General features: G+C 37.4%; 2 protein-coding genes across 4 annotated transcripts in view; one reads left to right on the top strand and one right to left on the bottom strand.

The window, feature by feature from the left end:
* The window catches only part of LOC113225939 (calcium release-activated calcium channel protein 1-like), an 83,914-nt gene that overhangs the window by 16,741 nt on the left and 51,869 nt on the right, over positions 1-15,304 (bottom strand). The window contains exon 1 of one of the 3 annotated variants that reach the window (XM_026458416.1): positions 14,397-14,502. The exons of the other annotated variants lie outside the window; for them this stretch is intronic. Within the exon in view, the coding sequence (XP_026314201.1) occupies positions 14,397-14,435 (39 nt within the window). The 5' untranslated portion in view covers positions 14,436-14,502. Of the gene's footprint in view, positions 1-14,396; positions 14,503-15,304 lie in introns of those variants that run through there. 3 annotated transcript variants of the gene reach the window in all.
* LOC113225941 (methyl-CpG-binding domain protein 4-like) overlaps positions 7,967-15,304 on the top strand; it is an 83,634-nt gene continuing 76,296 nt past the window's right edge. The window contains exon 1 of the mRNA XM_026458418.1: positions 7,967-8,269. The gene's annotated coding sequence lies outside the window, so the exon portion shown is untranslated. The remainder of the gene's footprint in view (positions 8,270-15,304) is intronic.

Raw genomic sequence — 15,304 nt, 5'->3', positions numbered from 1 at the left:
CATAGCCATACAAAGGGGGAACGCTGCCAGCATGTTGGGAAACTAAGTAAACATTATTTATTAAACGCCACGGAAGAAAAGTTGACGTTTATGTTGTTAGTAATGTAGTCCTGCAAGGCTGTTAGTATTTTATAAATAACCCCGTATATTCCAAAAGAGCACTCATTTGTAAAAATTATAAAGCTCGGTCTCTAAGGAAGCACGTGAACACAGAGTGAAGTATTTTTATTCAAAGTATACACATTTTCTATTGACTTAGTTAGTCCTATTCATTAAGTTGCAAAAATGTTATTACATGTTGTGCGTGGTTTTTACTAAGCTACAAAGTTTGTTTCTGGTTAGTGTCATAGTTTTACTTGTATTATATAATTTGTATATTGTGACTGTACCAAAATAAATTAAAAAATAATAATAAAAACTAACAGCTACACTAATTACCTGGTCTCCATCTAGGAAGCACCCTGTTATGAGTACCAGAGTAACCATAACTTAGGGAACACTACCCACAACACGCAAATCAAAACATGTACCTACAAAAGATCGTTTCCTGAATTAGACTGACAATAGAAGTGCTCGGGTTTTAACGCGGTGCTTTGTTAACGCCTGGTTTAAATCTGGTAATAACCCATTCACGCTCGAAATTGTGGGCAAAAACGATTTACAATTATACATTTCTAAATCAATGTTTGTCAAATGTAATACAATACAAAAATTCTTTATTGTACACCAAAAAAGGAAACAAATCAAATACAGCTAAATTAAAAATAAGTGGTAATACAATGAGCAATCTTATCGCTTTAAGCGATTTCTGCCAGACAATCTTTGGATGGAAGTAATTCTATAATTTACAGGAAAAAGACGGCGGTGTATGAAGAATTACTAATCAATAGATATCAATCAATCAATCAATCAAATCGTTTATAGTCGATACAAAAACGATAAATAATTACAAAAATACACATATTTATAAATAATGAAACCAATACATATATATATGAATATTATAAACTACTATACATTCCTACACCTATAAAAAATAAAATTTCTAAAACATAATTTTAAAACATAAAAATACCTAAGCAATTCAAGTCACACTAAAGTTAGGTAGTGTTCTTTTACCATATTTTTGTAAATATTCTATGGTTTTGCTTGTTGAATAGACAAAGGTAAAGCGTTTCACAAACAAATAGCCTGAACAGAAAGGACTTGTCGTAGTACTGGGAGGTACGCAAGGGCATCTTAAGTTGGAGAGTTGAAGATGAGCGCAGAAGTCGGGGGTTGGACTGATGGGCGAATTCAAATCGCTCCTTAAGATAAGGTGGTGTGTGAGGAATGAATAAGATGCCATAAAGAAGATTAAGAATATGAGCTTTCCGGCGAAGTCTTATGGGTAACCACTTCAGCTCCTTGCGGTAAATGGAAACATGATCAAATTTTCTCAGACCAAAAATGAAACGGATGCAAAAGTTTTGTAGACGTTCGAGCTTGTTGAGCTGTTCTTCGGTTAAATCCAGATAGCAAACATCAGCATAATCAAGAATTGGAAGAAGAAGAGTTTGGGCAAGCGCAATTTTCGTGGCAATAGGCAAGAAATTACGTAACCGTCTAAGAAATGCGGCAGACGCAAACAATTTGCCACTAGTCTCAGCTAATTGAGGTGCCCAAGATAGCTGCCTGTCAATGAGTGTACCCAGTTTTTTTGCATTGCCACTAATTTTAATGTAGATGTCGTCTATAATAACCTGAGCAAACCAAACCCATCTATCTTGGATACCATTCCAGAACTCCCAATAACAATCATTTGCGGTTTCGTTACGTTAAGTTTGATACCATATTGTTTACTCCACGTCGAAATATGACGGAGATCATTATTGGTTTCCTCAATGGCTTCGTGCAGGTTTTCAAGTTGCCGGTGAGTGTAAATTTGTAAATCATCTGCATAGAGGTGGTAGGATGAGGTAAGACTGCGGGAACTTGAACTAATGAAGATCGAGAAGAGAAGAGGAGATAAAACGCCGCCCTGTTGAACGTCAGCATTGATGTCACACCAAGAAGAAAATCTCTCATCAATGCGAACACATTGCCAAGCCCATGCAGGTAACTATGAAACCAAGAGATTACCGTTGGAGATATGTTAAGAGTGCGTAAAAGTTCCATTAAAATAACAAAATCAACGTTGTTGAAAGCATTGCTGAAATCAAGCAATGACATCATTTAGATGAGTAGTCACAGTTAGTTGCTGTTGTGACATACTATACCTAATGTCATCAGTGATCCTAACAAGGGCAGTCACAGTGCTGTGTCCTGGTCGGAAGCCGGATTGAAAGGAGTTAAGAAGGTTATTGCGTATGACAAAATGAGTAATTTGGTTATGAACTAGACGCTCTAGTAGCTTTGATAGAAAGGGAAGTATAGAAATAGGTCGGAAATCGGAAAGGTTTAGCTTTCTTGGGGAGAGGAGTGATAAGAGCTTCCTTCCAAATGGAAGGAAATTCCCCGCTGCTTATAGAAAAATTAAGAATATTCCGGCAAAATCTCATCAAGTATGAGTAAAATCATTTTACGACCAGTATGGTCACTGCCAACAGCATTTGACGAAATAGATTCTATGCCATTCTTAACATCACAATCAGTAAACTCTTTTAAAGAAAACGGAGAATGGTCGGCAGTTGGAAGCGAGGAAAGATAATTTAAGGTTGTTGTACCCAAGATTTTGGGTAGAAATGGATTAAAACCCGGACCGGTTGATTGGATTTTAACTCACTGTTCATCTGAGAACCCAGGACCTCCTCATTAAACGCTCATAGTTCAAATCGGTAGACCCACGAGGTCGTCAGGTTCTGAGTGGAGTTGCAATAATATCTTGCGTTACATACATAGACGTTCTTTTCTATGTGCTCAGCTATCAAATTCTACAGGTCCTACAATCCTTGATGAATACGGTTGGGAAAACTAATTTATATGTTATCTATTCTGCCGTCCTTATCATAAATAATGTACTAACCATGCTGGTCTGCCACGCCGAGGTCCCGAGGGTTTGATTTCCGGGCTGGGAGAAATATATGTATGGCCTACATTTATTTCTCTCGTGAGTTAAGGTGTAAGTTGTGTTTGTCTAGGTGTGTGCCCATAGCACCCGCGATACAGGGTTTCCCCAGTGCGGGGCTATGAGTGTGTGCGCTATTATTATTATTGTACTAATCCACACTTTTAGAAATTGGTTAGTAAGTCAAAGTTAAACTGAAAGAAACATTTATTCCATAGGTAAAATAAATTAACTTTTGAAAACGTCACATTTAAGCTACTGCTCCTTCACTGCGCTAACTTCCCTGAGAAGAACGAGCAAGAAACTATAGGGATTGTTCTTTCAAATAAACCTAAATGCTATGGAATACAATTTGAATCTAATTTAATTTAATGTAATCTTCTAGAGCCATGTCGTCTTTATCTAACACGTATTCTTCAGTTTTGTAATATAACTTTATAATCATAATATTTTTAATGTAGTTTTTAAATTTAAGAAACGATAATCAATATATGTTCCGGAATCTTATTGTAAAAACGTATACAGTTCCCCGTAAAAGAGTCGTTTAAACTAAATCGTGGTACCATGAGTTTGGACTTAACTCTCAGGTTAATATTATGGATAACTTAACTACTTAAAACTTATTATTTAAGTAGTTTCAGATTTGTTGTCAAGCAATATCAACGTAGTTGACATTTTCCGTAAAAAAAAAATTGGGTGCCAATGTCTCGAAAATTATCTACCAAAACGCAAATGCGTTGTTTATGGCAATACCGCCCATTGCTAAAACTTTGTCAGTATAGTCGTCGTCGTCATGGTCTGCGTCTGACGAATAGAAACAGAAATGCAAGTACTTAATTTCTTTTTATAACAAATAATGTTTCAATCTATAATAGCTTATTAAACAATATGGTAGGAATAATGACATTAATTATTTAAACATCATGTTTTACTGGAGAGTGGAATATTCATTTCGGTATTCGGTATGTTTGGCAGGTTTACTGAACATGTTCATTCGACCGACTATTCTAAAAATGTCGACTTTTCTGCTGAACATACTTTTATTAAGAATATTATTTAGGTACCTACATACTTTTTGGTAGTAGTAGAGCTCCTTGTGAAAGAGTTCGTCCAGGGAAGTACTGCTACTTTCACGGTGTCGGGCGCAGTGGCAGTGCCCCTCAGGTCTTTGTAATCTAAAGCTCTGAGTGGCACTGCAACTGTTAGGGACAAGCGTGTCGCTTTCCACCAGGCACACGACTTGTTCCTCCCGTCACTTAGTATTATAAAAAAAATACTTACATAACTTTTTAGCCGACGAAATATAGTACAATTTTTTTTTTCAACTAGACTTCTTTGCATGTCTAGTAAGTTCAAATAAGTCATTGAAAGAAGAAAATTGATAGATATAATCATAAATCGTTTTACAACACTACATTTTACATAGGGATTCCAATCCTACCGAATCGTTCCGTCGAATATTCGATTCGGTAGTTTTTTTTACAGGACATTAGGCCGATTATTCGTATTCGTTCCAATTCGGTACATCACTAGTTAGCATTCATCCATTTTCAGTGAAACCGAGAAATAGTTGGAAAACTATGAATAGACTTGAGACGTAACATGTTATTTTTTTCAATGCCATTCATAATAATTTAATAAAAGTAGATATGATTGTGGGTAATCATGATGGAATTCTATAAATGTTAGGTAATATATTATTACTTATTGTTATGTTCAGTTAATGACATCAACGTCAAATCGGAACCAATAATTAGTGGCTGCAATATGCATCAGTATCAATACAATAGATTAATTGGTGGTGGCAATGATGAAGGCTTGAAGCACAGGCTCTGAATAAACCATCCTTATAATATCCAACGGAATTAAGAAACGTCTTTGTTTTTTAACGAGACTAGGTCGTGCGCTTGGTAGAATTACGGCTACCCAAAAAAGTAAAAAAAAAGTAAGTTGCAGTGCCACTCAAGAGTTTTAAATCGCAAAGATTTCGAGGGCATTGCCACTGCGCCCTTTACTCTGGTACATAAACTTGACAGTGAACCTGCAATTTCACCAGCCCCCTCACCCTTTAAAATCAGAACGCAGTAACTCTCTCGTTACTGCTTGACGACAGAAATAGGCATGGTGGCAGTACTTTCTTGGAGGCACACTCTCTCAAGCAGCTCTGCTACTAAAATGCCTAAAGTGTCTTTATACGTTTCTAGGGCTGTATCGTGTCAATCCCGGTGAATTATCATGTGTGTTTACATAGTATAAGATAAGCATGGTAACTCCATACAAACGTATCTGTGCGGTTTGTTGTGTGCGCACCCGACGCGAAATACGGACCCACACATTTGCACAATTTCGTTAATAGCACGCGAAATGCAATGTAAATGCATCTAATTTCATATATTGCAGTAGAACGACGTTTGTATTAGTACTCCAATTATTTAATTACTTACTAAATGGTGTAAAGGGATTAAACCGTAGACAATTTAAAATGAAATTGCATAATTTGTTAATCAGTGCTTGGTTAAATATAATATTTAGATTTTTCTTGGTAATCTAGAAGGAGGTGGATACGTTTTAATACAATCAATGCAAGATGTAAAAACATGAAGGTGGTATCAGTTAATTGCGTAGGTATTGATATACCATCACTGATGGCAGATGCTCGACTACGCAAAGCCCTACCTTAATCAAAAAAATGAGAAAAAATTCCATCATCGGGAGACTAGACGTGGGCGGGGGTTCCACCTCTATGTTGTGGATATTTCCCGGATTCGCACGAAGCGTTTCGCTTCCACATTTGTATGGCCAGCGGCTCGGGAGTGGAATTCCCTGCCTGCAGACTTGTTCCCCGAACGCTATAACTTGGACCTTTTCACGGCGGAGTGAATAGGCATTATTTAGGTGTGCATGCTACATCCTCGACCTCATCGTCACTTTCCATCAGGTGAGATGGAGGTCAAATGCGCACTTATATTTTACAAAAAAAAAATTGGGAATTCTGCGAATCGAACTGAGAGCAGAGCTATAAGAGATTTAGTAAGAGTGAGGTTATGTAACAACTTTTAATTAAGGTCTGATTTTTGGAGTGCATTTGTTATTTTACAACTTACTAGATGGTGTAAACGAATTAAACGGTAGACATTTAAAATGAAATTGCATAATTATTAATCATTGCTTGATTAAATACAATATTTTGATTTTTTTTACCCGGTAATTTATAATGTAAAATTTAACCAGGGTGAGTGAGTGTAGGTTGCCAGACAGTTCTTAGTATTTCGTAATTTTTGTTTGATTCTCAGGAGTAATATGTAAGTAGATCTTGTTTATAATGCAAGTTTAAGTTCCAGAAATGCGTTTTATAGGTTGTTTTAAAACGCATCGCGTTTTTAACCGGCTTTAAAAAAAAGGAGGAGGCTCTCAATTCGTCGGTATATATATTTTTTTGGTTGTGTTAGACTGTGATATTGTGAGTAATAGTGATATCACAGTGTAATATCACTTTTACGGGAATGTAATGTGATATCACATTACTTTTCGAGGTACTGTTTTGCGCTCGTCTAATCTCGTGATGCACTCGCGTTGCATAGCGCTCGTTCGTATCACGCGCCTTTCATTATTATACGAATGTGTGCGTCTGTACACGGCGTGTGGGCGGGCGCGCGGGACTTACAAGCCGCGCTGCTACGTTTTCTATGGAGTTACTATACTTGTCTTACGATGTTTAGAAAGTGTGTTTCAAACAATTTCACATACAGTTCTGAAACCAGGTTTAAGTATTGAAGTAATCGACGTATATTTAATTTCAAATACTTGCGGACACAATATTCGTACTTGCAAAATGCACGTTAGTTTTGTCGTTCAACAATTATTGAGAAGAGCATTTAATAAGCTCATATTATTCACTATTGCATTATTTATAGATTGTTTGTCACGCAACTCTCGCGACCTACCAGGGTCGTATTCTGCCTTGTGCAGCATTATCGCTACAGATAGGTGGAACTTGTTACAATTTTGTTACTCTCTTGTAAAATTAAGTAAATACTTATATACCTCATTAGGCAATAATTGCTGTATTTAATTAAACTAGACAACCTCGAGAAGTAAGCCGACAGGAGAATTCGTTTGCACTGGGCGGCATTCGGCGTAGTCATATATGTCAATGTGATCACACTGAGTGAGTATGTCCCCGATCAGGCGTATAGCGCGAACTGTAGGCGCGTTTTGCGGCATGTACCGTACGAGTGACAGACTTGCGCAAGAGCAGTGGTCGGTGGAGCGGGGCCGCCGCACCCTTCTCACCCCAAGGTATACGCGTGGGCACCAGCAGATCAACCTTAGACATTATATCAATATCCACCTTAAGATGGAATGCTGCGGATATGTATTGAGCCAAAAGAAGCATCCTTCGTCTACGAAACAAAGTGTCTAAGTCCACCATGCCCGCAGCAAAGGGCGAATGATACATATATGGGTAATACCCGTATTGCCGTGTAGAGCCAACGTCCAAATTTTACGCTGAATTTGTTCAATCATGATAGAATATTTGTATTCACGAGGGTCCCAAACTATGGCTACATATTTTTGTTAGTTAGCTGGTTTGCTGCGTACGTAGGCGTTATACAACACCGTCGCCACTGTCACGTCATTGAACCCATAGCATGTCCGCAAAATAAAGCCTAAAGTCTTACTCGCCGCGCATTGCTGTCACATGATTACGAAAGTCTAACTTACTATCTAATGTTACTCCTAAGTCACGAATGTCAAAAAGTCTATCTATACAACCGTCAAATAATTTATACTTTGTTTGTCTTTGGCAACATTTATGGGTTTACGTTTAATACCCTACGAAGTCTTTAATAACAGGCCTCATCCACAAATTTAAAGACGATCTGCGTTTTATGGAGCGAGTAATGTTTGGGGTTTCTGTGATGGACCGAATTCCTAATAAGTCATTGGTACGTCAGAGAACTAAAAATACCGACGTAGCGCGAAAAATCTGTAAGCTTAAGTGGCAATGGGCTGGACATGTCTACAGGAGAGCTGATGGCTGATGCAACAGGTGTAATTGTTCTAGAGTGGCGACCACGTCAGGCAAACAAGGTAGGACGCCCGGCGGCAAGATAGACGAACGACCTGAGGAAGGTGGCCGGAAATCGCTGGAATCAGGTGGCACAGGGCTAATGGCGTGGCGTGGGGGATGCAGAGGGAGCCGTGGCCCCGAGCGGCACAGTAAGTCTTTTTTTGAAAACAATTATTTGTTTTACACAAAATTAGAAAATAAATTCCACTGTTTGAGAAATCGATATCCTAAACAACGCAAGGGTGGTGACGGCAGCTGAACATAAAAACACAAACGAGTCGAGACTGGCCAAACGAACTACTTTAGTAATCGTGAAAATAACGGGCAGCAAACTTAAAAATCAGAATCCAAAGTATAGGTACGTACACTCAAATTCTAAAATTTTCACAAAATACTGTACTGTTTCTTTCAATAAAAACTTGGTCATTTAGTCCTCGAAATGTCTAGCGGAAATAAGGAAACACACTTTTTAACGACCCGTAATTTGTACACTCGTATTTTCATTCATTGTCCAAGAATAGGTACCTACAGAAAGCTGAAACGTATATTTTCATTGTTCGATACAAGAGTTACTAATTCTATCCTATAGCCGGAACAGTATCAATAATTAGTACTTAGCACTTGAATAAAGCCACATCATACTGGTAGCTAGGACACCTCCATAATACGATTTAATGATAGATGTGACACTGAAAACAATGTGCGCGGATGTGACAATTTTCTAAACAACTTAATGCGGAATAGTCACTATTTTTAAAACAATGATTTGGCTAAACTAAAAGTTACAAGTTTTTTTTTGTAACAGTCTGGAAATCCTTTTCCGGCGCTTATTGTGTGTAGGTTTTTAATTTGTGATTGAAACTCATGACTTTCCATAAAAAATTTAAATTAAAAAGAAATTATACTTAGAAGATGGTCTTAAATCAATCAAAGTTATAATCTGACCATTATCGTATAGTAAATGAGCTTGCCAACCATATAACCTTGAACGTTTTAGGTTAGGTTTTATGTTTTTTCAGATTTTTTCTTATAAAAATAACGGAAACAGTTACGAAAAGCGGCGGAGGCAGTGTAGAAAAATATAAGTAAATATTTAAGTTTGTTTACCTCTTTAGTTTTTGAAGGCATGTTATCCGTCCAATGTACGCTTAATTTCATAATAATAAAACAGTATTATTTCACTAAATATCACATATTATAAACTCGCTCTCATACTTTTCAAAACACGATATTCGAAACACGAATTAAGTTTTCCCGCCTTTTGCTATCGCGGGAAAATTGCCGTTTCCGCAACATGCGCGCGCGACAAAAGGAAAATGCCGACTGGAGGTAGTAACCAGTACATCGATGTTATAAAGTGCGATAGAAATGTTGAATTATATTTAAGACCGCATCAAAAGAACCTGACTTCGATAATAACAGATTTGCAATGTTCTATTGCATTGTAACAACTTTGGGCTCTGGCCCGCTTGTCAGACTGTTAATAAAAAATTTGGAAAGCGACTTATTAGAGCATCCTTTGTAAATTGACGTAAAATATTCGACGTAAAATACTTTGTATCTTCATTACCACTTAAGTAGTAAAGTCTTAGAGTGGTAATCACGATACAAAATATTATAATAAATAGATACTTTTTTATATTTATAAAGAAGGAAAAATCAAAAGTCGTCTTTTTTCTTATAAGTAAGGGAGATATACGGAATCGGCTTGAGCCGGTAAGAAAAACTTTATGTCCATGCAATAAGAGCGAAAAGGATGTTGCGCATTTCGCTTCCGCTCGGACTGCCGACGTAAAACATACAACTAACGTCTTTTTCACACTATGCACAAAGATTTTTGTTACCGGCGCAATGCGACTCCGTGTCAATAAGAGTGGTGGCTCCTTTACTTCGACATTACAAGGAAATTCTTAGCCTGTAGCTATACTAAGTACGAGTAGCAAGCGTGCAAGTACAGATCCAAGTATATGATTACTGACAATGGTAGAATAAAAAATGGCACGTTTTTCTCCGTGATAACCACAGACCAAATAAATACTAGAATAACAGTGCAAGGAAAAAGTATTTTTGGTTTTTTGTTTCCATGGTTTTCCGCGAACAAGGCGATACCTTCCGTGATTGTTTTTTATCACGAATTTGGAATGATGGACTTCTTCTGAGGTTCTTTTGATTCCGAGAACCAAGCTGTTATCTTTTTTGTACTTATGCATTAAAAGTATTCGAGTAGTACTAATTCAATTAAGTACTATTAAAAGCTAGCTACTCAGTATTACATAATTTTATTAGATACGTGTACATATATACAGATACAGTTATATATTTTGCTTATATCGGCAAAGATCTCCTTGGATGCATGGTTTTATATGATATCAAGCGACGAGATGAACAAGTGATAAGCAATACGCTAATCCACGACAGTTGCATTACCACTCAAAGATTTAAATCGCAAAGATCTGATGGTCACTGTCACAGCACCCGTCACCCTGAGACATAAGTTGACAACTCCAAGACCATAAGCTTTAGTAGCAGTAGCGCTCCTTGTGAAAGAGTTCGTCTAGGGAAGTAATGCCTTACTTATTTCTGCCGCCGTTATGGACAGGCGTGCGCTTCAGCTTCAGCATCAGGTGTACCTGCTCGTCCCATCACTTGACGCTATAAAAAAAAGTACTACGCGTCTGTAATTTCATCAGCACCCTTACCCTTCAAAACCGGAACGCAGTTATGCTCATATTAGGTACTACTTGACGGCAGAAATAGGTACGGTGATCGTACTTCTCTGGATGAACTCTTTCACAAGGAGCTCTATGTTCATCTTGATGTTTATACTGAATAGGTAAGTAATTTATTAGTATTACGAATTAGGAAGTGGTTTAGGTATATGTATATGGAAGTGTAACGAAATCATGCAAAAAGGCGCTACTGCGTCTGGTTGTGGAAAACGATCGAGTCAATTAATACGCAACGTTAACCTAGTATCCAATTTAATTGGCAATGGACTCAGGAGGTGCAAGGTCTCTTTGTAATATGGATAACTGTATGCCAAGATTGGAGAATTTTTTTTAAAGAAATACGACGGAAATTCAGGCGCAGAGTATTAAGGGATCTGACGGAATTGGATTAGGTACTCGAAAATAAAAATCTCCCTTGGTGTAATAAGGCCACATCTGCAAAATGACAACTTATCAGTAGAAAACTTTGAAGATTCTATGAACCAAATTGGTCGATAACATTTTTATGCATAAATAGTTGAGTTATCGTTTTTCACATGTTTCATGTAGTTCGTGCACAAAAGGTTTGTAGGGTATACGAAAGGAGCCTCCCGGCACGACAACGTATCATCTCTTTCCTGTATGCGTGTAAGTCAGGTGCCATTTGGGCAACAATCGGCGATTATCCTAATACGCCGATTGACAAATCCTTACACCACGATAGCTAGCATTACAGTGTATGCCATATAAGTAAGAAGTTCTTATTATTTTTAACCCTTTCATTTGATAAACGCACTTTTGACGCATGGTTATATGTGTCTATTGTGGCCCACATTGCTTGGGTGTGTTACAACACCATGGGTACAAAATATGTTGTACTTTGCTGTACATCCTTTATATTTTGATAACAATTTTACTATTGTGAAATCTCTAGTTCTGTAAAATTTTATTGTTTTATGCTTACAATAAGTAAATAGCATACTTATCCTTTATCTTAATTACATTTATACAGTACTTGTTTAAATTCGAGATGTCCCCTTATCGTTGAATGGAAAATATTAATAAAAATATTTGCAATGATACACCGTCTAGTTATGTTATTGTCCCAGTGATGAATGTTTTGATTGCAATAAAAAAATTTTACTACCATATGCCCAAATAAGGTTCAAGGTCCGCATTTCAGGACACCAGGGCACCTAGTCTGCTTTTTTATAATATTAAGTGATGGGACGAACAAGTTATGTGCCTAATGGTAAGCTATACGCCTGTCCATAAAAGGTGCAGTGCCCCTCAGAGCTTTAAATCGCAAAAATCTGAGGGGCACTGGCACTGCGCCCGACACCTTGAGGCATAAGTTGACAAGTCACATGTGCCTGTAATTTCACCAGTAACCTTACCCTTCAAAACCGGATAATTCAAAAGTCATTGTAATTCCATTGAAATTCCACTAAGATTGAAGTTATGATAACATTTATTTATTGACTTTTTTGTGAAATAACTCCACTAGATTTGTTATGATTATGAACACCAAGATCGAACACATAGATTTTTTTTTCTTTTTCCTTTTTTTTGTTAATATTTGTGATTCTGCTAAAATCTACTTGCAATGGCACTGTTGGCTTTATTCATTATAATAACGCACACTCTCAATATAGCCCCGCACTAGGGAAACCCTGTGTCGCAGGTGCCATGGACACACACATAGAAAACCACAAATTGCACCCAAACTCACGAGAGAAATAAATGTAGGTCATACAAATATTTCTCTCGGCCCGGGAATCGAACCTGGGACCTCTGCGTGTCAGGCCGGCATGGTAACCGTTCGGCCACGGAGGTAGTTAATCCCTAATGATAGATGTTGCTTTACCAAAACTACCGTGGAAGTTACAATGCATGTTTTAATTTTTATCAGCAATTTAATCTTCAAAGTTTTTATAAAATAATACTCGATAATCCATATTTATAAGCCCTTAAATTTGTAAATGAAAAAGGAATCTAAAGAAATGTTAAATAATTAGTAGACTACGCGCTGTTGCCACTGACAAGCCACTACTCTTAACTTGTAGCAAAATAACAAATACCAAACGTACAAAATCGTGCTATTGGCACTCTATCGATTAGCAGATTAAGGGCCTAGATCTCCCTCTACCACTTGGGAACAATATTTCCATGGATAATATTAGCACAACAGTGATAACTATATGTATATATAGTTATAAGGGTGTATACCCTTAATTAAATACTGCAAGACTGAAATGTAGTGCCACGAGTATTATTGCGTATGATTGTGTGAGTAAGTTTGTGTTTATTTACGATTTACGTATCCACACGAATTTTTAGCAATATATCACTTTGTTAGCTTCTTTTTGCAAAATTAAATGTTCTTATTTAGGAAGTGTATGTTCAAATACCTATTTGCTTGTTATAGATGTAACCACTTAGATAGGAGAAGAATCGGTTTGAAAACTTCTTTTAAAGTACCTATGCTTATATAGTCGTATCAGTTTACAGGATTACGGCGCAGTTTGATAAAATTTAGACGTTACTGCGTCTGCTTCTTTAGTAGATACGTATTTAGAATACATACGTATAAAATGTGAATACCTACTTGAAAATAATGTACTTGTACAGTTAATAGCACTTTGAACTTTTGTTAGACGTGTTATTGTAAGCGGCATAGAAATGACTTCAAACCTTAAGTGTAAAGATCGAAGTGCCGTTGTCCGCACTTACTACTTACAATCAAATTCTGTAGAAACCTACCGTTGGGTCGGTTATTTAACAAAGCCGAGCTCGGAGGAGATATGTCAGCAACCAATAATGTTATAATGTTATAGGCTGCAGTGCCGGCGCTAGCCCATGTAGCACCCGGGTGCAATCAATGTCCTGCGCCCTCTAGTATGCCCGCGATCAAAATACAGTTATTTAGTTTACTTCGCTTGTGTCGCGACAGGCGCAAGCTCTCTGGAGGTGTCGAGAGCGGCTCTCGGCGTCCCCTAAACCCCTGCACCCGTGTGCGCCACACACCCTGCACTATAGGTATAAAACCGGTACTGATTGGTTGTCGGGTCTAATGAATCTCATTAGCTTTAGTAGCAGTATAGCTCCTTGTGTGCCACCTCACCTATTTCGGCCGCCAAGCAGTAATGTCAGCATTACTGTGTTCCGGTTTTGAAGGGCAAGGGTACTAGTGAAATTACATGCACATTGGACTTATCAACTTATGTCTCATGGCGGCAGGCGCAGTGGCAGTGCTCCTCAGATCTTTGCGATTTTAAGTTCTGAGTGACACTGCAAATGTTATGGACAGGCGTGTAGCTTACCACCAGGCACACGACTTGCTCATCTTGATATTATAAAAAAAAACACTGCCCACCTGCTGACCTTCTGAGTCTCTCGGTCTGAACACATTTCATCAATTCGAATATTTTTTTTTACTTCCATGTGATATAAGCACGTATGGTCACATGTGGCCTTATTATCTATACCAAGGGTACAAAATACAGTTTTATAACTTAAATATTTTATAGCCTACACCTAAGTAAGAAAACTTGAAACATTAACTTACTTCAAGTGCAGAAAACTCGCGACGAATTTCAATGAACATTATAAACCAAAAAGTATCCGAAACCTTTACACGGGCAAAAACGTTACGTTTACCGTATTGTTATCGTTCGACTGACCATATTCACTTGTATGAAGTAGAAGTACTTACTAGTAAGTAGTTATAATTAGTTTGTTAACTCATTAACGTATTTAGTGGTTCAATGGAGACTGTATTAAGGCTTTTCTTTAGGGTTGACGTAATTATTTATATAGCAGCTAATTTGTCAAATTACTTAAAAAACGAAAAAGCGATAATAAAGATATTGAAATGGAAGAAAATTCTTTCTTTTTATTACCGTTCGGATTGGCTGAAAGGTTTAAAAGTCTTTTTTTATAATATGTATTTAGTGACGGGACGAACAAGTCGTGCGCGTGATGGTAAGCTACACGCCTGTCCATAGCAGTTGCAGTGCCATTAAGAGCTTTAAATCGCAAACATCTGAGGGGCACTGCCACTGCGCCCGTCACCTGTGACATAAGTTGACAAGTCTCATGTGCCTGTAATTTCACCAAAAGTTCTCATTTGTACTGGACCTTCGTTTTTACAAGCCTATATTATTAACTTCCATAATTTGTTTGTAAGTTTGAGTTAAATGTTGCAAGTTGAAACACTTCCGCAGTATTTTGTATAAATTTATTTACTTATAAAATATTAGTTTCCTCACTGATTCAGTTGTGATTGTAAGTTATAAGTAGAAGTCCAATCCACAGCATTATTGGTAAATTGACGTATCATCTTTGAACTTTGTCAAAATGACCAAGCAATGTACACTACTTGCTCGACACAGGATTTTGGACCGTTCGCGAGCTCTTGTCCAAAGCCATATAGAGTTCAATTTAAATCTGCCAAGCTTTATGTGCTCTTGACCC

The sequence above is a fragment of the Hyposmocoma kahamanoa genome, unplaced genomic scaffold (genome assembly GCF_003589595.1).
Source record: "Hyposmocoma kahamanoa isolate Upper Pololo Valley unplaced genomic scaffold, ASM358959v1 180, whole genome shotgun sequence".
Classification (NCBI taxonomy): Eukaryota; Metazoa; Arthropoda; class Insecta; order Lepidoptera; family Cosmopterigidae; genus Hyposmocoma; species Hyposmocoma kahamanoa.
Note: the sequence above shows the minus strand (reverse complement) of the source record. Positions and strands in the feature narration are given on the sequence as shown.